We start from the raw sequence: 24521 nt of genomic DNA on the forward strand, positions 1-24521 counted from the left end.
TGTGATAAATTTCTAATTTCTGTAGTAAAGGACAAATATGCCACATGAAATAAGGCTGGCTTCTCTTTGAGTGCAAATCCACAATGCAAAGCGGTTCATTCATCAGATCAATTTATCAATGAATTCACATACTTATTCAAGAATGCAAGGTGACATAAGATATCTAATGCATTAATGACTTGTCTAGGAGTAGATCCTCTGCCATTTTCTACGCCCTCATGGTTTTATGCTTCTTGGTTGCTTGCAGGTGCCTTTTCAATTTCATGTTGTCTAACTCCCCAGTCTTATTTGTCCTCTTGATTTACATTCGATCTTCCTTAAGTCATCTTCTTAATAAGGGCTCATGTATTAGAATACTCTACTCACTGATAATATTTCCTCCTTCACCATCCTGAGATCATCTTTACTGATCTTGTCTTATCACAAACTACTTTGTGCTTCCCTAGAGCCACAATTTGCAACTTTCTAGACTTTGGATGGTCTGTTTTCCTCAAGCTTGATGTTTCAGCCAGGTACAATAAGACATAGAATACAATATAGGATACAGAATGATGAAAAACAAGTAAATTGTTCTGCTCCCCATCCAAGAGCTAAAAAAATCTGAAACTGGATATGCTTTTCTAATAGATCATGAATTGTTCAAATACTTCAGCCTCTGGACCGACGTGTATTGTTTCATAAAAGTACTTACGATAATGTAATGTTGCAGCCACTTAAATGAACTTGAATTAAATCCCATATTTCTGTAGATGAGTGTATTCCTGAGGATGAAAACTGTCCTAGGAATCTTTCTCCAATCAATGAGGAAAAAGGTGAACTACAATTAGAGCAACATGCTGTCACTCCATTTGGCATTCAAAGAAATTCCAAGAAACCAGAGGGGCTAGAAGAAAGGTAAGAGCAAAGGATAGCTTATGTTGAATGTTTTCTCTTATATGACATCAGAAGTTTTTTTTAACTTGCAAGCATTTTTGGTTTGTCCTGCATTTTTGTGTCACAATTTAGCCATACTGTATCTGAAGTATCTTAGTTTGAAATACTTGGAGGGACAATTATTAGTTATTAATTAGATTATAGTTAATACAGATCTATGAATTATAGGTGACACAATTGTACCAGATGATCTGACCTTGCCCCCGTCTATGTTTTGGGCTTGCAACTCAGACCTGCCCTACACATTTACCTGACTATTCCCATGCCAAACTCAATTAGAAGTGATAGAATTGTTTGAAAGTATGAAGAGGTTAAATAGAGTAAATAATGATAAATTATCTCTAATGGTTATAAGCTTGATAACACAGGGCAATTGACCAAACAAAGAGAAAATATAAGGGAGAACCTTTTTAATGCAATGAGCAGTTAAGACTTTGAATGTACTGTCTGACCGATGGTGAAGTAGATTCATTAGCAGCTTTAAAAAGAGAAAGAGTGGAGAATGGAATTAACTGCTTTGCTCTTCAGAAAGTTGTAAAAGGTTAATGGACAAAATAATCTATTGTCCTAGCATTCGTTGATTCTAAAAATTAATCCCAAAGGATGCTTTTCTTTGCTTACTGCTCAATTGCTATTTATGCTGACCCTCTTCATTGCCGTAACCCACACTTCTGTTAGCCAACTCCCTATCCAACCATTCAGTATTCTTCAATCTTGCTGCTGTCTTGCTACCTCCCTGGGCCTGCCAGCCTGTTAGCCAAGACCACATCTTGTTTCAGCTCTGGCTTATCATGACTAGTAACCCCAATTGTCCCTTTCTTTTATAGTGCATTCACTAGGGATGAATTTACTATTTTTTTTTCCTTCATGCAGCTCATAGTTATAGAGTTTCACAGCATGGAAACAGACCTTTGGTCCAACTCATTTAATGACGACTGTATAGCTTAAATTAGTCTAGTCCCATTTGCTAGGACTTGGACCTTATGCCTCTAAACCCTTCCTATTCATATATCCAACCAGATGTCTTTTGAATGTTGTTATTGTACCAGCCTCCACCACTTCCTCTGGTAGCTTGTACCATACATGCATTAGCCTCTGCATGAAAAAGTTATCCCTTGGGTTCCTTTTAAATCTCTCTCCTCTCACCTTAAGCCTCTGCCCTCTAGTTTTGGACTCCCCTACCCCCTGAAAAAGACCTTGTCTGTTGACCCTAACCATGCTCCTCATGATTTTATAAACCTCGATAAGATCACCCCTAAGCCTCAAATGCTCCAAGGAAAATAGCCCCGGCCTATTCAGCCTCTTCCCCACAGCTCAAACCATCCAACCCTGGCAACATCCTTGTAAGTCTTTTCTGAGCCCTTTCACAAGTTTCATAACAGCAGTCTCTCTCCAGAATGCCTTATCATCCCAGTGCTTTCTGACCTTACTTGACTCCAAGTCATTCAGCATCATGACTTTAACATTTTCATCATTGTTTTCAACTTTCACATAGTCTTGTCCATTCTTACCTCTCTAATCTAATCCGGACCAACAATCCTGCAAAATATTGGCATCCTTTTCATTTTGGCCTCTTGTACATCCTCAGTTATTTTACCTAACCAATGGTGCCCTTGCCTTTAGTTGTTTCGGCTCTAAGTTTTGGATCACTCTTTCAACAACTTCTGCCTCTCTACCTCACTTTACTCTTGTAAGATTTTTCTGAAAATTAGGGAGAGGTTTTCACTTTCTACATGTATGAACCAGTTTACCATTGTTTATTTGATGATGTATGGGAACAGTAAGTGTAGCCAAGAGTTGTAGCGGTGTAGCAGCTTTAAGAACAGAATAGAGGTTAAATGAATTTATGGATAACCTTGAGAAGCAGGGGATGAAAAGATTATGCAGATTTGATATAGGGTTCTTCACATCAGTGCAGAAAGAATAAAAGATGTGTACGGGAAGCTTTCCTTGATACTCCTGGTGAGGTCATTAAATTTCATTCTACAATGCACCTAGAATTTGAAGAAAATGTTGCTCACATTTACATAGGGGCCTTGTCTGATGGTGTCCATTCATTAACTCACCAGCTGACCATGAAAGGAATAGAAAATCTCACACCTCTTGTGAGCTACTCATTCAGCAAATATTTTAAATTTAGGTACATAAAAACAACTACTATGCAATACAATTCTACAAATTCTATTTTAACAGTTGCTCTGAAAATATGTAATTAAAGATTTGAAGAATCATTTGAAGATTTGTTTGAAGACTTGGTAGGAGTTTACATTGAACTGATGGTTAACAATTTCTGGTCTCACACATTCTTACAGCATCACCTCCATGCAAAGTGTTTACTTGACAGTAGCTGGGGAAAGTTCAGTCATTTACAGCGATAGGTTGTCATGGTATAATGGAATGCCAACATCCTGTGCCAGAAAGTCACCCTGTCCATTTTGATTTTAACATTTAAATTATATTTACAAAATGTTAATCAGCAAGTACAGCATAAAGACTAAGGGGATAATTTTAAATAGTAGAAGTATGTTGTACTAAGCATTTCTGGAATAGACTTCATTCTTCACAGAACAGCTCACCCATTTGTTTGGCTGTCTGAAAGTTTTGATACATGTCTGAGTTATTGAGTATCTTCCAAGGCACTATTGGATTCTGTACTGCAGGGTTCATTTATGAAGCTGTGCTAGGTAGACATTGCCCACTTTTATGGCTTAGCTGACTTCCAAACCACTAATAGATTCTGCTGGGAGAGTTTGGTTACACAGCTGTTCTGGTGAACTTGAGTTTGTTATTTTGACAAATTTATAAGCTTTTAATAAGATAGTTGCTTTCCTAGTACATATTCAAATGATTTGTATGTACTTGGTCAAATGTATAATCACCTAAAAGACTTCCAAGTGTTAACTAGACATTGGGTAAGGAAAGGTGAGGTGAGGTGGAAATTGAGGAAAGAGTAGGAGGGTGAGTGACTCTTACAGTAGTCTGTAAAGATTGTCTTATGTTGCTATGAATGGAAGCTGTCCTTTTACCTAAAACACTGAGAATCCTGGAGAAACTCAGCAAGTCCAGTATGAGTCTTCTTCAGAACAGATATCAGTCTGCCTCCATCCATGCCTTGGGCCTGTCAGGAATTGGCCTGACTCCCCTCATCCCAGGAGAACATCCCACCCGCTGTCATTGCCAGCATAGAGGTGGAGTTACAACATGTAGAAAATTCCGGAATCCAAATTCCCATTTCCATTTTGAAGCTTCAACCAGCCGGCAAGTACAACCAGCAAGGTGACAAATGATCAAATAAACTGCTTTTGTGATGTTTATTGAGGAATAAATATTGATCTGTACACTTCTTCCAAAAATTGTCATAAGACTTCTGTCTGCGAGAACAGATGGTGCATCATTTTAATGCCAAAAGACAGCACTGAGGAAGCACTAGGCTTGCGTAAATTACTTGAAACTACAAATATAAGGAAACTTGAAGTTTTCAGTTCACTCGTTTCTTTGTGTTTCTAGTTTTGTTCTGGACATATTGGACTAAATCTTACCAGATATTAGCTGTGCCACTTCTGGCAGGTTTCATGAAGGATTTCTCTTCATGAGGCCAGGCAAGTTCTGTCATGTTATCCTCCTAAGCTTGTCTCAGTAACTACGTGCTATGACCCAATGACATCCTGCCTGTATATTCCCCAATTTTCTTGAGGTAGAAATACTCCCCACTGCCAGCACATCCTTGAATTTCCAGCGCCATCTTCAAAGGGCCATTGTGCAGACTGGAGTTCCCCATCTCTGTACATGTAGTGAACAAGTAACCACAAACCAATGCTTCTCAGGGCACATTGGTGAGAAGATTGCCCATACAAGTCTCACATCTATTACTGTTTAAGAACCAAGCTCCATAGCTCACTCATTCTTAGTCATATCCCAGCTTACTATGCTGCCAAAGTCAATACTACACTTTCCTAAATCCCAGTGTAACCCAACTTCTTGCCATTATTTAATGTGGCACCTCACATACAGGGAAGCCTTCAAACAATTTAAAACATTTGTCTTTATTCAACAACAGTGGAAGCAAATAATAAACAGATAAACCAAAGCTGCAGTAAATGAATGATGACTCCACTTGGCTGTCAGCTAATTGTACTAGGTTTTTAAATAAGTCTTGTCTGGCTTGTTGCACCTATCATTGCAGTATTCTACTATGCAGAAGGTGATGTTTGTCTTGCTCAATTTCCTCACCTTCCACCTCATGAGACTGCTACTGCTCTTCCAGCTATTCAATATTCATTGTATCCCCTCTTTGCCTGTTCCAGTTGTGCAGTATGCAGGACGCAGTTATTCAGCATGCTCTGTCTGGAGTGTGCTACAAGTTCTTTTGAGACAGATCCAAGTTTCAGTACCTCATCTTCAAGAGGCCCATCATCTTGTCCACAATGGCACTGATTAAAGAAGGGGCTATATTGTATCTACATGGTGTCTTCAGCAGTTGCTTAATGGAGTCATCAGCCATGGTTGCAGACCCTTGTCTCCTAGTAACCAACACTGTAAGGCACCTGGCTCTCCAACTGACACAGCAACAAGGGAGTCCTCAAATGTAGGCATCATGGTAGATCCCAGGGTACCTTGTACAGACCTCTAAGATGTGGTACCAATTATTGCAGCTGACTTGCACATTGATAGAATGGAACCCTTGCATGAATTCAGCTGCATTTGATATGACACTCATTGTGCAATATGTTGTGGAGGTGCCAGTTTTGGACTGGGGTGGATAAAGTCAGAAGTCACGCAACATTAGGTTATAGTGCATCTGACAAAGGGGCTGTGCTCTGAAAGCTTATGTGATTTCATATAAACCTGTTGGACTCTAAGCTGGTGTTGTGTGACTTCTGACTAAGTGCAACATGTGAACAGTCTACTGCACCTGGGGAATCTAGCTATATTGGTAAAGCCTACTGGTAAAGCCCAACTCTGACCTTGACATTGGGAAGTACAGTGTTATCTGACACAAATTGTTTTGGTAACAGCCTCAATACATTTGTGGATTGAGGATTGATAGTCTCACATAGGGCCCCAGTAAGTCCTCGGAAGAAGCCAATTGCACAAACGTTTAGTGCAGCTATCATTTTGCCACACACTGGGACAGAATGGCCACCCACTCGTTTAGGCTGTAGGACTTGCTTCAGCAGGGTTTATTGTCACTGCTGCTTTAGTACAACAAAGGCAAAGAGAAATGGAGGAGGAACAGATGCACCAGCAATCTCAGGACCAGCAGCAACCTCCAGCAGCTGCTGAACAGCTGAAGAAGTCACTGCTGAAGGGCCCATTAGGATTAGGAGATACAGAAAAGCCCTCAATGCCATTTCAAGACAAACAAGTCTTGGCAACATACCTTAGCATTACTCACCATTGTGCTGGAAAGTCTATCCCCACAGAGGTGGTGACTGCTGACAACAGCACCCCTTTCCTTTCCTCCACGGTATCCCATGTCCTCCCATTTACTATCGCCTCCTCCACCTACATGTTAATTTCCTATTTTCATCACTCTTATCCCCTCTGCCATCCAAGTTACCTCTAATTCCCAACATTTATTTCTCCAACTTCACTAACACAGAACAGACCCCTAGACCATGTCTTACCCAAAAGGAAACCTGACTATGTCCAGGCCCCTGACTAACAGCTGCTCCCCTTAGATTTTGAGACGTGCTCAATTGATTTATGTATTTGCTGCATTTACTGCTGATGCATGCTGAGATTGACATAGCATTAACTGTACAGCAACATGTCCATACCATGACAGATCACTTTTGACAACCATAATAAGCTGCCTGGTTTTGTGTCATTGCTAAACAGCAAGGTAAGACAGACAGCCTTTAAGCTTTGCCTGAGACAGGAAAATCCAAGTGAGCATCCAAGTCAGCAGAAAATGATTGAACATTAAGAAACAGAGCAAGCTGCCCTGAGATGCTGCCTGGCCCAATCCGTGAGTTAAATGAGATATTATAGCCATTACAGAAACATGGCTAAGAGAGGGACAGGACTGGCAGCTTAATGTGCCAGGGTACAGATGCTTTAGGTGGGACAGAAGTGGTGGAAAGAGGGGAGGGGAAGTTGCATTTTTGATTAAGCTGAGTATCACAGCAGTAGTCAGAGATGAAATAACTGAAGGATCATCCAGTGAGGCTTTGTGGGTGGAGTTGAAAAATAAGAAGAGGATGGTAATGTCATTGGGGTTGTACTATAGACCCCTAAATCATCAGCAGGAATTAGATGAACAAATATGCAGGGAAACTGAGGAGACTTGCAGGAGTAAGAGGGTTGTTATAGTAGGGAATTTTAATTTTCGTGACAGACTGAGAATGCCAGAGCATTAAAGGTTTAAATGGGATGGAATTTGTTAAGTGCATTCAGGAAAGTTTCCTCAAGCAGCAAATAGAGGATCCTACTCAAGAAGGGGCAAAACTTGATCTACTCTTGAGAAATAGGGCAGGATAGGTGATGGAGATGACAGTGGAGGAGTACTTTGGGACCAGTGACCATAGTTCTATTAATTTCAAAAAAGTTATGGAGAAGGACAAAACTGATCCACAGGTTCAAGTTCTAAATTGGGGCAAGGCGATATTTGATGGAATTAGACAGGAGCTTGCAGAGGTTGATTGGAGTAGTTTGTTTGCAGGCAAAGGAACCTCCGGCAAGTGGGAGGCCTTTAAAAGTGAGATAGCTGGAGTTCAAGGTCTCTATGTACCTGTGAGGGTGAAAGGCAAAATTGGTAGGAAGAGGGAATCCTGGATGACGAGAGATATTGAGGATTTGACCAGAAAAAGGGAGACGTGGCTCAGGTACAGGCAGCTAGGATCCAGGAAGTGTAAAGGGAATACAGGAGTCTACTGGAGAAGGAAATCAGGAGGGTGAAATGGGGGCACAAAATAACATTAGCTGAGAAGATTAGGATGAATCCAAAGAGGTAGTTTAAGTATATTAAAGGAAAAAGAATAACTAGAAAGACAATAAGGCCTTCAAGGAGCAAAGTGGACATGTATGTGTAACTGTAGGGGATGGGCAAGGTTCTCAATGACTATTTCTCCTCTGTGTTTACCATGGAGAAAGACATAAAGACTTGGGAACTTGGGGAAGTTAGTGGTGATGTCTTGGGGACAGTCCATATCACAGCAGAGGAGACGTTGGATGTATTAGAATGTAAGAAGGTGGATAAATCTCGTGGTTCTGACCAGATATATCCAAGAAAATACAAGAGGCTAAAAAATAAATTGTGGGGGCCCTGGCTGGTATTTTTGCATCATCGTTAGCTCTGGGTGAGGTCCCAGAAGTCATGCCATTATTCAAGAAAAACTACATAGAAAAGCCTGGGAACTGTACACCAGTAACCTAACATCTGGTGGTGGGTAAGTTACTTGAGAAGATTTTGAGGGATAGGATACATATTTGGAAATATATCTCTTCTTTATTTCTAATCCTACCTCATCAAATCCTGTTTTATTCTATTTGGAAAGACAGGGTTTGATTAGGAGTAGTCAACATGGCTTTGTGAATGGGAGAATCATGCCTCACAAATTTGTTAGAGTTCTTTGATGAAGTGACCAGGAAGGTTGACAAGAGCAGAGTGATAGACATAGTCCATATGAATTTCAGTAAGGCCTTTGATGAGTTTCCACATGGTAAGTTGCTCTGGAAGGTTATGTGTCATATAGTCTACAGCAAGCTGGCAAATTGGATACAAAATTGGTTTGATGGTAGGAAGCAGAGGGTAATAGTGGAAGGATGCTTGCTGGACAGGAGGCCTGTGACTAGTGGAGTGCCTCATGGGTCGGTGGTGAGCTCATTGCTGTTTGTTATCTATATTAATTATTTGGATGAGAACGTACAAGGCATGATTAGTAAGTTTGCTGATAATACTAAAATAGGCGGTATCGTGGACAGTGAGGAAAGTTGTCAGAAATTGCATCAGGATCTTGATCAGCTGGGAAAGTGGGCCAACAAATGGTAAATGGAGTTTAATATAGATAAGTGTGAGGTCTTGTATTTTGGAAAGTCAAATCAGGGTGGGAGTTTCATGGTGAATGGAAGGGCCTTAAGGAGGATAGTGGATAGTGGAACAGAGCGATATTGGAGTTCAGGTTCACAGTTTTCTGAAAGTGGAATCACAGGGCAGTGAAGAAGGCTTTTGGCACACTGGCCTTCATCAGTCAGGGCATTGAGTATCGAAGTTGGGAAGTTATGTTGCCCCACTTGGAGTATTGTGTTCAGTTTTGGTCATCTTCTTATACGAAGAATGTTATTAAACTGGAAAGAATGCAGAAGAAATTGACAAGGATGTTGCCAGGACTCAATAGTCTGAGTTATAGGGATAGGTTAGACAAGCTAGGATGTTTCTCTTGAAAGTGTAGGAGACTGAGGGGGGAACCTTGTATAAGAGCATGCGTGGCCTGGATAGGGTGAATGCTCTCAGTATTTTTTCCAGGGTTGGGGACTGGAGGACGAGAGGGCATCAGTTTAAGGTTAGAGGGAAAAGAATAAAAAGGAACCTGAGGGGCAACTTTATTGCACAGAGAGTGGTAAGCATATGGAATGAACTGCCAATGGAAGTGGTTGATGCAGGTACATTAATAACATTCAGAAGGCATTTGGACAAATACATGGATAGGAAAGGATTAAAAGTATGTGGGCCAAGTGCAGGGAAATAGGGTTAGCATGGACAGACATTTCGGTTGGCTTGGACCAGTTTGGGCCACGAGGCCTGTCTCCGTGTTGTAGGACTCTATGAGTCTATGACTAAACTTATGTGCAAAGTGTCCTTGCAACTGCATTCCAATGAAAGGTGCTGGTGTACTCCAAAGTGCAATATTGAAGTGTAGAACTGTACTGTAAGTGGATTGGAGGTGTACCATAAGAATTTCAGAAGGCTGTCATGTGTTAACTACCAAGGTTTGTGGAAAGGGGATGCGCGCAGTCAGTGCCCATACTGAGATATTGATGCCTAGTGATGGAGATCTATAGAGGCAAGCAGCATGTTCGAAATGTCAGAAATTATTGCCATCTAATATCCATCCAACAGAACAAGAGTAAGAAATTGCATAATAATGAAGTGAGATTAACTAATAATACGATGCTAATACATGAAAATAAGCCTCTTACTAATCCCCAGCAAAAATCCCATCTCGCCGTTCAAGGTTTGCTTGGGAAGTGGGACTTTTTGCTTTTGAAATCAAGAAGCACCTTGCTGGCCATCTCATGTGATTTTCCCAACTTTTTTGCTGTGGCCAATTTCCTTTAGGTGCTGGAATTATTCTGCCCATTTCATTTTATTTTGGACAAGAATTTTCTATTTTGTGGTGGCTTTGTTTGAAGACCTTCCCTATATACTGTTAAAAATCACACAACAGCAGGTTATAGTCCAATAGGTTTCCTTGGAAGCACTAGCTTTCGGATCGCTGCTCCTTCATCAGACAGCTAACTGCTCCGAAAGCTAGTGCTTCCAAATAAACCTGTCGAACCAAAACCTGGTGTTGTGTGATTTTTAACTTTGTCCACCCCAGTCCAACACCTCTGTGACAAACTGTAAATTTATTTGATCAAACCACTGGAGTGAAATTTGAACCACAACGCCCTGAGTGAGAGAGATGAGTGTTACCATCTGAGCCGCAGCTGATAAAGCACAATACTTAGGAGGTGGAGTGACCTGTAACAGTAAGGTTTTTACCTTTTCTTACATTTCTCAGGATTTAAAGGCAATTATCTTAATGAGCCAAGAGAAATTGTTTTGCTGCACTTCAGTTTCATTTTGGAATACTGCTACTTTTGAGAATGTACCAAATCATTTATCATTAACAGAGGAGTAGACAATAAAGCCAAAGAATGCAAACTAAGTCAATTTGTTAACATACTTGATCTGCAGCAAGTCTAAAAATGCAAAAATTTCTTATGATCCATCATCCAGGAAATTTCTCCACAAATGCTGTTTGACCTTTTGAGATTTTGCAGTATTTTCAGTTTTGATGTTGTTTGACTCACTCTCAGGAGTAAGACTCTACTTATACTTTTTGCTAATAGAGATTCCCAGAAATTTCCCATATTAGAACAGGATGTAAATATAACCCACTTATTGTTTCTCCCAGACCCATCAGACCTGGAATTAGTGAAAAGCAAAAGACTTTTGAAGATTTTGTTGAAGAACTACTTAAGGTCGATTCAGAATTAATTCAACAGGATCCGCAGGTAACAAAGCTATTTTCCAAAGCTATGTACCAAACACAATTGAGTTGTTGGTTAAAGTGATTTTATACTTTCAACATTTAAGAAAGATGTATAGAAATTAAGTATTAACTATTGAAAGAAGGATCAGCATCAGTCAGGGAGAGGTTGGATTTTAGTGCCAACAATGAGTGTGTTGATTATTACTGGGAAGTTAAAATATTAAATATTTCAAACCTGAACGTAATTTATTTGAACTACCCTTTTTCAAGTTTTAGTGGAAGTGAGATGGAGGGATATGGGCAAGTAACTAACTTGTTCCCAGGAGATATATAGGAAGGCAAGGATATTGCTAAGGTTGGAGGATTTGAGCAATAGAAAGAGGCTAGCGAGTTTTGAAATGTAAGTTTGCTCGCTGAGCTGGAAGATTCATTTTCAGAAGTTTCATTACCATACTAGGTAACATCATCAGTGAGCCTCTGGTGGAGCACTGATGTTAGTGATCTGCTTTCGATTTAGGTGTTTAGGTTTCCTTGGGTTGGTGATGCAATTTCCTGTGGTGATGCAATTTCCTGTGGTGACATCATTTCCTGTTCTTCTTCTCAGAGGATGGTAAATGGGGTCTAAATTTTTGTTGATAGAGATCCAGTAGGAATGTCATGCTTCTAGGAATTCCTGTGCTTGTCTCTGTTTGGCTTGTACTAGGATGGATGAGTTGTCCCAGTCGAAGTGGTGTCCTTCCACATCTATATGTAAGGATACTCGTGAGAATGGGTCATGTCTTTTTGTGGCTAGTTGCTCACTGGCTGGGGTAACTAGGGAGAGAATAGGGCCCCTCAAAAATCAGCAAGGCTGTGGATGTGTGGAGCTACAGGAGATGGGGAGATACTAAATGAGTATTTTGCATCAGTATTTACTGGGGAGAAGGACATGGAAGATATAGAATGTGGGGAAATAGAATGTGACATCTTGAAAAATGTCCATATTACAGAGGAGGAAGTGTTGGATGTCTTGAAATGCATAGAAGTGGAAAAATCCCCAGGACATGATCAGGTGTTTCCTAGAATCCTGTGGAAAGCTAGGGAAGTGTTTGCTGAACTCCTTGCTGAGATATGTGTATCATTGATAGTCAAAGTAAGGTGCTGGAAGACTGGAGGTTGGTTAATGTGGTACCACTATTTAAGAAAAGTGGAAGGAAAAGCCAGGAAACTATAGACCAGTGAGCCTGACTTCAGTGATGGGAAAGTTGTTGAAGGGAATCTTGAGGGACAGGATTTATATGTATTTGGAAAGGCAAAAATTGATTAGGGATAGTCAGCATGGCTTTGTGCATGGAAAATCATGTCTCATGAATGTGATTTGAGTTTTTTGAAGAAGTAACAAAGAGTATTGATGAGGCCAGAGTGGTGGACGTGATCTATATGGAATTCAGTAAGGCATTTGACAAGGTTCCCGTGGGAGACTGGTTAGCAAGGTTAGATCTCATGGAATACAGGGAGAACTAGCCATTTGGATACAGAACTAGCTCAAAGGTATCAGACAAGGGATGGTGGTAGAAGGTTGCTTTTCAGACTGTAGGCCTGTGACCAGTGGAGTGCCACAAGGTTCAGTGCTAGGTACACTACTTTTCGTCATTTATACAAATGATTTGGTTGTGAACATAGGAGGTAATGTCAGTAAGTTTGCAGGTGACACCAAAATTGGAGGTGTACTGGACAGTGAAGAAGGTTACCTCAGAGTACAACAGAATTTTGATCAGATGGGCTAATGGGCTGAGGAGTGGGAGATGGAATTTAATTTAGATAAATGCAAGGTGCTGCATTTTGGAAAAGCAATTTAGAGCAGGACTTATACACTTATTGGAAAGGTCTTGGGGAGTGTTACTAAACAAAGGGACCTTGGAGTGCAGGTTCATACTTCCTTGAAAGTCAAGTCACAGGTAGATAAGATAGTGAAGAAGGCGTTTGGTATGCTTTCGTTTATTGGTGTGAGCATTCAGTATAAGAGTTGTGAGGTCGTGTTGTGGCTGTACAGGACATTGATTAGGCCACTTTTGGAATATTGCATGCAATTCTGATCTCCTTCCTATTGAAAGGATGTTGTGAAACTTGAAAGGGTTCAGAAAAGAGTTCCAAGGATGTTGCCAGGGTTGGAGGATTTGAGCTATCGGGAGAGACTGAATAGGCTGTGGCTGTTTTCCCTGGAATGTCAGAGGTGGAGGGGTGACCTTATATAGTCATGAGGGGCATAAATAGACAAAGTCTTTTTCCCTGTGGCGGGGGAGTCCAGAACTAGAGTGCATAGGTTTAGGGTGAGAGGGGAAGGATATAAAAGGGACCTAAGGGGCAGCTTTTTCACACAGAGGGTGGTACGTGTATGGAATGAGCTGCCAGAGGAAGTGGTGGAGGCTGGTAAAATTGCAACATTTAAAAGGCATCTGGATGGGTATAATAACAGGAAGGGTTTGGAGGGATATAGACTAAATGCTGGCAAATGGGACTTGATTAATTTAGGATATCTGGTCGGCATGTACGAGTTGGACTGAAGGGTCTATTTCTGTGCTGTATATCTCTATGACTGTCTATGACTCTCTTTAGATTATGCATCATTTTTGAACTGTTGTAATAAACTACCTTAAAACCATTTATTAATTCTTGACCACCTATTTTGGGTAATTTTTGATTCTCAAATTTTATAACTCAATCCAACATTCCTTTCCCATAATAGGATTTCCTACCCTCAAGTCATAATATGACAGACCTGGCCTTATTAATTTCCCCCAGTCCTTCCATTTCCCAGCAGCCCATGATTGTGGCATGGTAACAAGGCCTATCCACTTGACAGCAAGCCAACCCCTCAATCTGGCTGATCCCCAGCTGGAAAATGGAAACAAAAATGTGTTAATTGGATATTATTGTTAACTTCTGCAGGACCTGAGGCAAAGCTAATCTTCTGTTATTCCTGAATGAAAAACAGCTCCTCTTCTGGTTCCCCAAATGTATCTGATCCAATAGACCAGAAATATATTATAATCAGTACTAACTGATGTTACAGAATTTAGAGATCTGAGATGAAACATGGAATAAGGAGCAAATACTATTAAATAAATGAATTGGGTAATAGTGAATATCTTTATCTTCAAGACAGTGATAGCAAAATAGATTAGCTACACAGCACTGTCATCATAATTCAGTACTGCAAGAAATCTGCTTGGAGATGGAACTCAATCATTGTATACTGATTGTTGATCACTGTGCCCCACCTTTTATCCATTCTGAAAGCATGAAAGTGAACAATATTAACCAAAGGGTGTGATGTTCATGGTCGAGAGAGAGGTGCTGCAAAAGCACAGCAGGTCAGGCAGCATCCAAGGAGCATGAGAATTGATTTTTAGGGTATACGCCCTTCATCAGGAATCATGTTCATGGTCAATAACCTTTGCTTGGTCAAGTGGTAGCTGCCAGAAACTTTTGCTGGCATTAGTGGTGAAGAAATTTGCAGACTATTATCTAATCCGTGGCAACATTTTTTTCTGTTACCTGCTGCATGGCCAGCATGTCATCTAGCTTGTTACCAATGTCTCGCTTGGTTTGTCCCTGTTCTTTTAATGTACAATAGATCTTGTCTCACTTGCTATATCAATTATCTGGACAGAAGCATTTTTTCAAAATTCATTTGTAGGACAAGGGCATTGCTGGTTGGCCAGCCTTTATTGCTCAGCTGTAGCTGTCCTTGAAGGAGTTTTTTAACAATTTTTACAACTGAATGCCTTACGAGGCCATTTCAGAGGGTGATTGAGAGGCAATCACATTGCTGTGGGTTGGAGTCACATGTAGACCAGACCAGGTGAAGATGTCCGATTTCCTTCCCTGAAGGACATTAGTGAATCAGATAGGATTCTCTGACAATTGTTTCATGATCATCAGTAGATTCTTAATTACAGTTATCTTTTTATTCCACCATCTGCCACAGTAGCATTCAAACCCAGGTCCCTAGAACATTGACTGAGTTTCTGGATTAATAATCTAATGATGATACTACTAGGCCATTGCCTCTCCCACAGTAATGATAATGTAATTCCAACTCTTTAGTCACTCTGTATACATTACTAGATTCCTTCTTAGGAATGTGCTTCTCCATGTACAGACTTAGTTCTCTGTGTATCCTGTTCAGACTATTGTATGTCTAATGCTTTCATCATCAGTTACATCTTTGTCTCATTTACATTTACCTGTCCTCCAAGAAAGAAAATGCATATGCGTAAGGGTGAGACCAGAGCAGGGGCCGTAAGTTTAAGAAAATAAGCAATAAATTCACTATGGAATTTACCCGGTTATGACTTGCAAAGTGCCACAGGCATCAGTGTTGGTGCCTCAACAAATAGTTAGTTAGACAAAAAGACAGCGTAGCATGTCCAAAGTTTGCTGACAATGCAAAGCTAGGTGAGACTGCAGATGTGAGGAGGACACAGAAGCTGTAAAGACATTCCAACAGATTGGATGGGCAACAGGATGGGAAATGGAATATAATGTGGAAAAGTGAGGAGTCAATGGTGTCATGGTAAAGTTACTGAATTAGTAACCCAGAAACCTATGCTACTGTTGTAGGGATATAGGTTAAACTCCAGTACAGTAACTGTGCGTTCAATTAAAATTCAGTTAATAACTGTAAAATTGAAACGTTGAAACTATAGGAAAGGTTTGGAGGGATAGGGGTCAGGTGCAGACAGGTGGGACTAGTTTAGTTTGAGAACGTGTTCACCATGGACTGGTTGGATTGTTGTGAAACCCATTTGATTCACTAATATCCTTTAGCGAAGGAAATCTGTTGGTTTTATTTCCACATGACTCCAGACCCACAGCAGTGTCATTGGCTCTTAACTGCACTTTGAAGTAGTCTGGTAGTCATTCAGTTCAAGAGACATTTCAGGATAAAGAACAAATTCTAGCATTGCCAATGAAGCCCACATCCCATGATCCCATGAAACAAAGAATAAAAAATGTTCACTTTAGTTGTAAGAATGCCAAATTTCTTTTCAAAACAGTTTGAAGTTGTGTACAAAAACAGAAATTGCTGGAGAAACTCAGCAGGTCTAGTAGCATCTGTGCAGTGAAAGCAGAGTCAATGTTTCTGGTTCATTGACCCTTCATTGGAGAATTGAACGGTCACTGGACCCAAAATGCTAAGTTGCCAGACTTGCTGAATTTATAAAGTCATTAGATCATACAGAACAGAAAGTCTTTTCATTTCAACAAGTCCATGCTGAACAATCCCAAACTATACCAGTCCCATCTGCCTGCTCCTGACCCATATCCCTCCAAACCTTTCCTATGTATGTACTTATCTAAATGTCTTTTAAATATTGTAATTGTAATCATAATTTCTATTTTTGTTTTAGAATTACAGCATCTGCAGTTTGATGTTTTATTTTAATATTGAACTTGGAAATGTTGACATTCAGAGAGCCTAAGTCTATTCATACAAGGAATTTGGAAAATCAGTATGCAGGTACAGCAAGTACTTGGGAAAGAAAATAGCATGTTAGGGTCTATTTTGACTCTTTTGTTCTTCTGAGAGTGCTTAGAATGTTGCTGCCCATAAGGAGGCATTAAAGCAAATAACATCGATGTAATTCTTGGGGGAGTTAGATAAGTTCATAATATAGAAAGGAAAAGAAGAATATGCTCATGGTGTTAGATGAAGAAAGATGAGAGGAGACTTTAATGGGATATAAACATAGGCATGGAAATAAATAATGGCCTGTTTCTCTTTCTGTAAATATTATATTTTGCTGTGTAAGGGCACATCAGAAAAATGAGAACAGGAGGTGCCTAGCATAGAGAAAGCGGTTTCAGCAGGAGATAGGTGTAGGCAAGTGTAGGTATGAGTATTTTTATTTGGAGTAAAAAGACTTTGTGATTTGAAGATTCAAAATCAATTTAGGATGAAATAATATGCTGAGGTTAAAAACATTATTGTTAAACCTGAGGCAGAAAATGAAGAGGGAATGGAATCAATGATCTGTTTATAGAATTTATGGCAGGGTTGATGGTGGCTTCAATCTTCTGATAATTTAACAAGAGACAGTTAAAGACTCATAACATAGTGACAGCAGAAAGTTGGTGGGATGTGGTGGAGAGAAAAGGGTGGTGAAGAAACCATTTGCATGTTTGTTTTCATTGCTCAGGTTGTTTAGTGTAGGAGTTGGGACATCATTTAAGATTGTACAAGACATTGGTGAGACCTCTTCTGGAGGTGTCCAGTTCTGGTTGCCCTGTTATAGGAAGGATCTTATTAAGCTGGAGAGGGTTCAGAAAATATTTACCAGGACATTGCCAGGAATGGAAGATTTGAGTTATGAGGAGAGGCTGGATAGGCTGGGACTTTTTTTCACTGGAGCATAGGAAGTTGAGGGTGATGTTATAGAGATTTATATAATCATGAGATGTATGGATAAGGTGAATAGCAGGTGTCTTTTCCCTACAGTGGGGGAACTTAAAGATTAGGGGACTAGGAGATGTATTTTTAAGGTGAGAGGAGAAAGATTTTAAAAAGACATGAAGAGTAACTTTTTTACATTGGGTTATTCATATGTGGAATGAACTTCTTGAGGAAGTAGTAAATGAGAGAAAATTACAATGTTTAAAAGATATTTGGGTAAGTACATGAATAAGAAATGTTTGGAGAGATATGGGCCAAATGCAGGCAGGTGTGACTAGTTTAGTTTGTTCGGCATGGACTAGTTGGACCGAAAAGTAGGACTGTATGACTATGACTCTATAATTGGGAGTCATCAATATGCATTTTTATATTTTTTTAAATTTTCTCAGCTATACCTCACCCTTTCTCTGCCTGTCCCAAACAAAAGCATGTTTTCCAACACTTTCCCAACCTGATACCCATTTTTACTGCTAAAAATCTCCCCTCACCTGCTCCTTTCCAATTAAGCCCACTGTAGATTATTCTCATGATCCTTCATCTGCACTGAGATAGTTATCTTCCTTTGGGGGTCAGTCGGAGCAGCAACAGCAGCAACATCTGAGCAAAGGAGAACGAACCTGAGGGTTAACAGCAGCAGTGATAGCAGGATAAATATTTTAAGGTGTGGGGTCTGGACCAAGGTAAGTCTGAGCAGCGACAGCAGCAATAACAGAGTGAAGGAGTGCAAGTCTGGGTCTGTGTGGATCTGAATCTGGGGGGGCAGCTGTGGAGGTGACATCATGATTCAAAAAAGTGACATAGGCTTGGCTGCTCAGGAACCAGGTTTGCAGACTGAGTGAGAGTGGCTGGAGAGAGATAAAGTACTTACTTTTCATTGGTGTAGTCTACTAGGAATAAAGTGCAAGTGCAAGGGACCGACTTTGGTGACGAGTGAGTTAGGTTGTGTAATCAGTTCCTGAATTATCATCTGCAGTTGATAAGGCTGAGGAGAACTCAGCTTTGTGGAATGCTCCTCCTGCAATACATGGAAAATCAGAGACATTTCCATGGAGTAACGGATGGACTCACTATTAATTATTCATGGGTCTGAGAATGTTGTGGATAGCACACTTAGTGAGATAGTCACACCACTACTTATAGATACACAGATACAGAAGAGTTGGGTGACCACCAAGAAGACTGGTAAGCATGGCCAGGTAGAGCAGGAATCCTCTGTGGCCATTCCCCTCTCAAACAGGTATAATGTTTTGGATACTGTTGAATGGATGGTCTCTCAGGAAAGTAGCAACAGCAACAAGATCAGTGGCACCAATGCTGACACTGTTGTATAGTGGGGAGATTGAAGTGTAGGTGAGCAGTATTGATAGATGAATCTACAGTCTGGGACATGGACAGATGTTTCTGTGGCTGCAAGAGAGACTCTAGGATGTTGTGTTGCTTCACTGGTGCCAGAGTTAAGGATGCTTCAGAGTAGGCAAGAGATATTCCGAAGAAGGAGGGTGAGCAGCCAGAGATTGTGGTCCATTTTGATACTAATGATATAGGGAAACAGAGAGATGTAAATGGAGTTCAGGAAATTAGGTAAGAAGGATGTCAGGATTACTACCTGTGCCATATTCCAGTGAGGCTAGGAATAGAAATATAGTACAATTAAAATGTGGCTAAAGAGCAGTTGTAGGAGGGAGAACTTTAGCCATGTAGATCATTAGGATGTCTTCCAGGGTAGATGGGTCTTGTATGAAAAAGACAGGTTGCACCTAAACTGGAGGTGTACCGATATCCTGGCAAGTGCTACACAGGGAGTGTTTAAACTAGGGTGGCAGGGAGGCAGGGACTAGAGCAGTAGGTCAGCAAGTATAATAACTGAGGAGAAGTCAGAAACTAAGGCCAGTAAGATGAAGAGGAAGAACAAACTGAAGATGGTAGGACTGGCAGTCTGTGATGTACTCGTCTTAATCTGAGGAGTCTGACAGGTAAGGCAGATGAACTTAGAGTTTCGATTATTTCAAATAACCATGATGTTGTAGCCATTACAAAGACTTGGCTAAGAGAGAGAAAGAGAGAGAGAAACAAGACTGGCAAGTTAACGTTTCAAGCGAGACAGAGACTGATGTAAAAGATGTGGGGGAGTTATGTTTTTGATAAGGGAGAATATCACAGCTGTACTGATGGAGGACACCTTGAAGAGTACATCCGGCGAGGCCATATGGGAAGGGTAGGATTGTACTATAGTCTTTGATGGGATTGCACTACAAAGCTTCCAAAAGTGAGCGGGTGATAGAGAAACATGTATATGGACAGATTAAGGAAAAATGTTAAACAGGATGGTTATTTTGGTGGGTGATTTTAATTTCCTCTATATTGACTGGAATTCATTTAGCATTAGGGGCTTGGATGGTGGGGCAATTTGTTAACTGTGTCCAGGATGGTTCTTTGAAACAAAATGTAAATAGTCCAATTAGGGGAAATCAACTAGGAGAAATTAAGGACCGCAGATGCTGGAGATCAGAGTCAAGAGTGTAGTGCTGGAAAAGCACAGCGAGTCAGGCAGCATCCAAGGAGCAGAAGAATCGACGTTTCGGGCAAAAGCCCTTCATCAGGAATGAGGCTTGTGAGCCAAGGGGTGGAGAGATAAATGGGGGCGGGGAAAGTGGGGCTGGAGGGAAGGTAGCTAAGAGTGCAATAGGTGGATGAAGGTGGGGGTAATGGTGATAGGTCGGGGAGGAGGGTGGAGCGGATAGGTGGGAAGGAAGTTGGAAGGGAACGAGGGGTCTTAAAAAAATCCAGGCTCCCAATCGGCTGGGTTGATACCGAGATGAAAAGGGTATTGTGAGGCCTTTTTCTTTAAATGTAAACAGGTGAGACTTCAGGCGAAAGCTTTCATGTTTTAGAAGTAACCTGTATAATGAAAGAGAAGTGGTCAGTCCTGCAAGCTGAAGTCTTGGTTGAGTGAGTTCAGCAGTGGGCCATGTGGAAACAGGCTGCTAAACTCTCTGTCCTTCTAACTGCGACCTGTAAGCCTCTTTCATTTTTACTGTGTTTAAGGGGTTTGTTTATTGGGACTGTCGCACGTATTTTTCGGAACAGCATAATTAAGTCTAGTTTGGATAGACTGAGGTCTGTGGTATACTATATTCTATTCTTTGTGTTTCATTCCATAATTTTGTGAATAGATTTTAAAACTTGGTAGTCAACATAACTAACTTCGGGTAATTTTCACTGTACGCTTACCGAAACAAATTGCAAAGTTAGGGTCTGGGTTACTTGCTTAAGAATGTTTTGAATGATCTGACCTAATCCATAACACTGTATCAGGGTAAAGGAACATCTGGTATTTCGGCATCTTTTGAAGGCAAGTTGATTAGAGTTCAGGACCAGCATATATAGAGTCATAGAATCATAGAATCCTATAGCACAGAAACAGGCTTTTTGACTCAAACTGGTCCATGCTGATGAAAATGTTCATCCACGCTAAGCCCATTTCCCTGCACTTAGCACATATCCTGCTAAACCTTTCCTGTCCATGTGTTTGCCCAAATGCCTTTTAAATGTTGTTACTGTACCCGCCTCAACTACTTCTGCTGGCAGCTCATTCCAAATGCGTACTACCCTCTGTGTAAAAACGTTGCCCCTCAGGTTGCCTTTTATTCTTTCCCCTCTAACCTTAAACTGATGCCTTCTAGTCCTTAATTCCCCAACCCTGGGAAAAAGACTGTGAGTATTCACCCTATCCATGCCTCTCATGGTCTTACACACTTCTATAAGGCCTCCCCTCAGTCTCCTATTCTCTAAAGAAAAAAGTTCTACCTTTTCCAACCTCTCCCTATAACTCAGCCTGTTGTGTTCAGGCAACATCCTTGTAAATTTCTTCTGCACTCTTTCCAATTTAATAACATTCTTCCTCTAGCAAGGTGATCAAAACTGAACACAATATTCCAAGTGCGGCCTCACTAACGCCCTGCACAACTGCCCATATAACTTCCCAGCTTCTATACTCAATGCCCTGACTGATGAAGGCCAATGTGCCAAATGCCTTCTTCATTGCCCTGTCTACCTATGACTCCACTTTTAGAGAACCGTGCACCTGAACTCCAAGGTCCCTCTCTTCCACATCCTTCTTAAGGCCCTACCTTTCACCATGAAACTCCTACCTTGATTTGACTTTCTGAAATACAGTACTTCACACTTATTTATATTAAACTCCATTTGCCATTTCTCGGCTCACTTCCCCAGCTGATCAAGGTGCTGCTGCAATTTCTGATAACCTTCCACAGTGTCCACACTACGGCCTATTTTAGTGTTATCTGCAAAGTTACTAATCATGCCTTGTACATTCTCATCCAAATCATTAATCTAGATTACAAACAGCAATGGGTCCAGCACCAATCCCTGAGGCACTCCACTATTCACAGGCTTCCAGTCAAATAAGCATTACTCTCTACTATTACCCTCTGCTTCCTACCATCAAGCCAATTGTGTATCCAATTTGCCAGGTCCCCTTGGATTCCATGCAATCTAACTTTCTGGAGCAGCCTACCATGTAGAACTATCAAAAGTCTTGTTCTTGTGAAAATGAAGGATAAGGATGGTAAGTTTCGGGAACCTTGGATGACGAGAAATTGAGAGCTTAGTCAAAAAGAAAAAGGAGGCTTATGTAAGCTTTAGGAAACTGAAACAAACTGCTCTTGAAGAATACAAAGAAAGCAGAAAAGAACTCAAACAAGGAATTAGGAAGGCTAAAAGGACCATGATATGTCTTTGGCAAACAGGATTAAACAAAATCCCATGGCATTTTATCTATATATAATGGACAAGAGGGTGGCTAGGGAAAGGGTAGGTCTGCTCAAGGACAAAGGAGGAAATTTATGCATGGAGTCAGAGGATATGTTTGAGGTCCTTAATGAATACTTTGCATTGGTATTCATAAAGGAGAAGCACATCGTAGATGGTGAATCTCAGGAGGGGTATATGGACATAAAAAAGGAGAAGGCATTGTGTGTTTTGAAAAGCATTAAGGACCTGATGGGATCTATACCACAATGCTAATGGGGCAGTTGGGGCCTTGTACAAAATCTTTGTATTCTCTTTTGTCACAGGAGAGATGCCAGAGGACTGGAGAATAGCCAAAGTTGTTCACTTGATAAGAAGGGTAACAGGGATAATCTGGGAAATTACAGGCTGCTGATCCTTACATCAGTGGTAGGGAAATTATTGGAAAAGTTTCTTAGGGATAGGGTTTACTCCCATTTAGAAAAATATATACTTACTAGCAATAGGCAACATAGCTTTGTGCAGGGGAAAGTTGTCTCTCAAACTTGATAGAGGTTTTTGAGGAAGTGACAAAGATGTTTGATGAGGGCAGGGCATTGGATGTTATCTACATGGATTTTAGCAAAGCCTTTGACAAGGTCCCTCATGGCAGGCTGATACAAAAAGTGAGGTCCCATGGGATCCGCAGTGAGCTGGTAAGATGGATGCAGAACTGGCTTAGTCATGGATGATAGAGAGTAATGGTGAAAGAGCGTTTTTCTGACTGGAGATTTGTGACCAGTGGCAATCCACAGAAATCAGTGCTCAGATGCCTGTTGTTTGTAGTATTTATATATGGAGAACGAAGGTAGCCTGATAAGTAAGATTGTGGATGATACAAAGATTGCAGATAGTGAGGAGGATTACCAGAAGGATACAGCAAGATGTAGATAGACTGGAGACTTGGACAGAGAAATGGCAAATGGAGTTTAATCCAGCCAAATGGCTAGGTGATGCGTTTTGCAAGATCTAGTACAAGAGGGAGTATACAGTAAATATCAGAGCCCTTAGTGTAGGGGTGGGCAATTAATTCTTCCAAGGGGCCACATGAGAAACCTGAGTTGTGTTGGAGGGCCGAACCAACAATAAATTGTACATAATTCTGCTCAGTATTAATTTTTCTCCCATTGTAAAAAGTACTAAATTATATAGTTTTGCACTGAAACTTATAATCAAAAGAATAAGGATATTCTGTTACAATAAAGATATGAAATTGTAGAGTAGGTCAAATATGGAAGAAATAAACAATAAAAACAATAATTTCAGTATTTCATTTTATTTTTAACATGTTAATCTCACAAACCAATAATGAAGAGTTGTTTCATTATTGTTCAGTATCACAAACAACAAACAACTCTATACAAAAAGCAATAAGTGCTTTTGATGTTTTTCAGTTCATTTTGCTTGTTTAGTGAGAAAACTCCAGTCTGTTTTGGGCTTGAACAAGTGCACTGAAAACTGGTTGAATGTCTGAGGTGGATATGCGAAGGACAGCTGAGAGGTGATCATCAGTGATAGAGGATCTGTATTTGGATTTGTTGAACTTCATCACTGAGAATGTCTGTTTGCATATATAGGTAGATACAAAGAGGACTAGAATCTTCTGAGCATGCCTCCTCATGTGTGGAAAGTTCTCCTCTTTGAGGGAAGAGTAAAAATCAAGCAGTGAGACTGACCTAAAGTACTCTGCCAGAAGTGTGTCAGACTGCAGGTCAATGAGTTCAAGCTGAACATCACTAGGTGCATTCTCCACATTGCATGTAAATGGGGAAAAAATCTTGTGCATTTCATTCTCAACAGTTTTAAAGTCTTGAAATCACCTTGAAAATTCACCATGCAGTGCTTCTAACACAGATGAGTACCTGTGGAGGTGATCAGCTGAAGGTGCGGCTTCCTTCAGTATTGGCAAGTGGGTGAGAATGTTGTCCTCCATTTGGCTTGAGAGAAGCTGCAACTTTCTCATAAAAGCCTTCACCAAGTTGTACATTTCATGCACAAAAAGGCCCTTGCACTGCAGTTTCAAATTTAGTTCATTCATAAGTGCAGTCAAATCAACAGCAAAACCAAGGTCTGCAATCCAGTCTGCATCTGAAAGCTGTGGAATGCCATTCCCTTTCTTCACACAGAAATCTTGAATCTCT

General features: G+C 40.6%; 1 protein-coding gene across 1 annotated transcript in view; it reads left to right on the plus strand.

Annotated features, from left to right (window-relative positions):
- LOC122552959 (uncharacterized) overlaps positions 1-24521 on the plus strand; it is a 207083-nt gene that overhangs the window by 48760 nt on the left and 133802 nt on the right. Inside the window, exons 5-6 of the mRNA XM_043696273.2 lie at positions 750-894; positions 11055-11154. Of these exons, the coding sequence (XP_043552208.2) occupies positions 750-894; positions 11055-11154 (245 nt within the window). The remainder of the gene's footprint in view (positions 1-749; positions 895-11054; positions 11155-24521) is intronic.

Source organism: Chiloscyllium plagiosum, unplaced genomic scaffold (genome assembly GCF_037043375.1).
Source record: "Chiloscyllium plagiosum isolate Xiang-an unplaced genomic scaffold, Cpla_swu_hap1 HiC_scaffold_10, whole genome shotgun sequence".
Lineage (NCBI taxonomy): Eukaryota > Metazoa > Chordata > Chondrichthyes > Orectolobiformes > Hemiscylliidae > Chiloscyllium > Chiloscyllium plagiosum.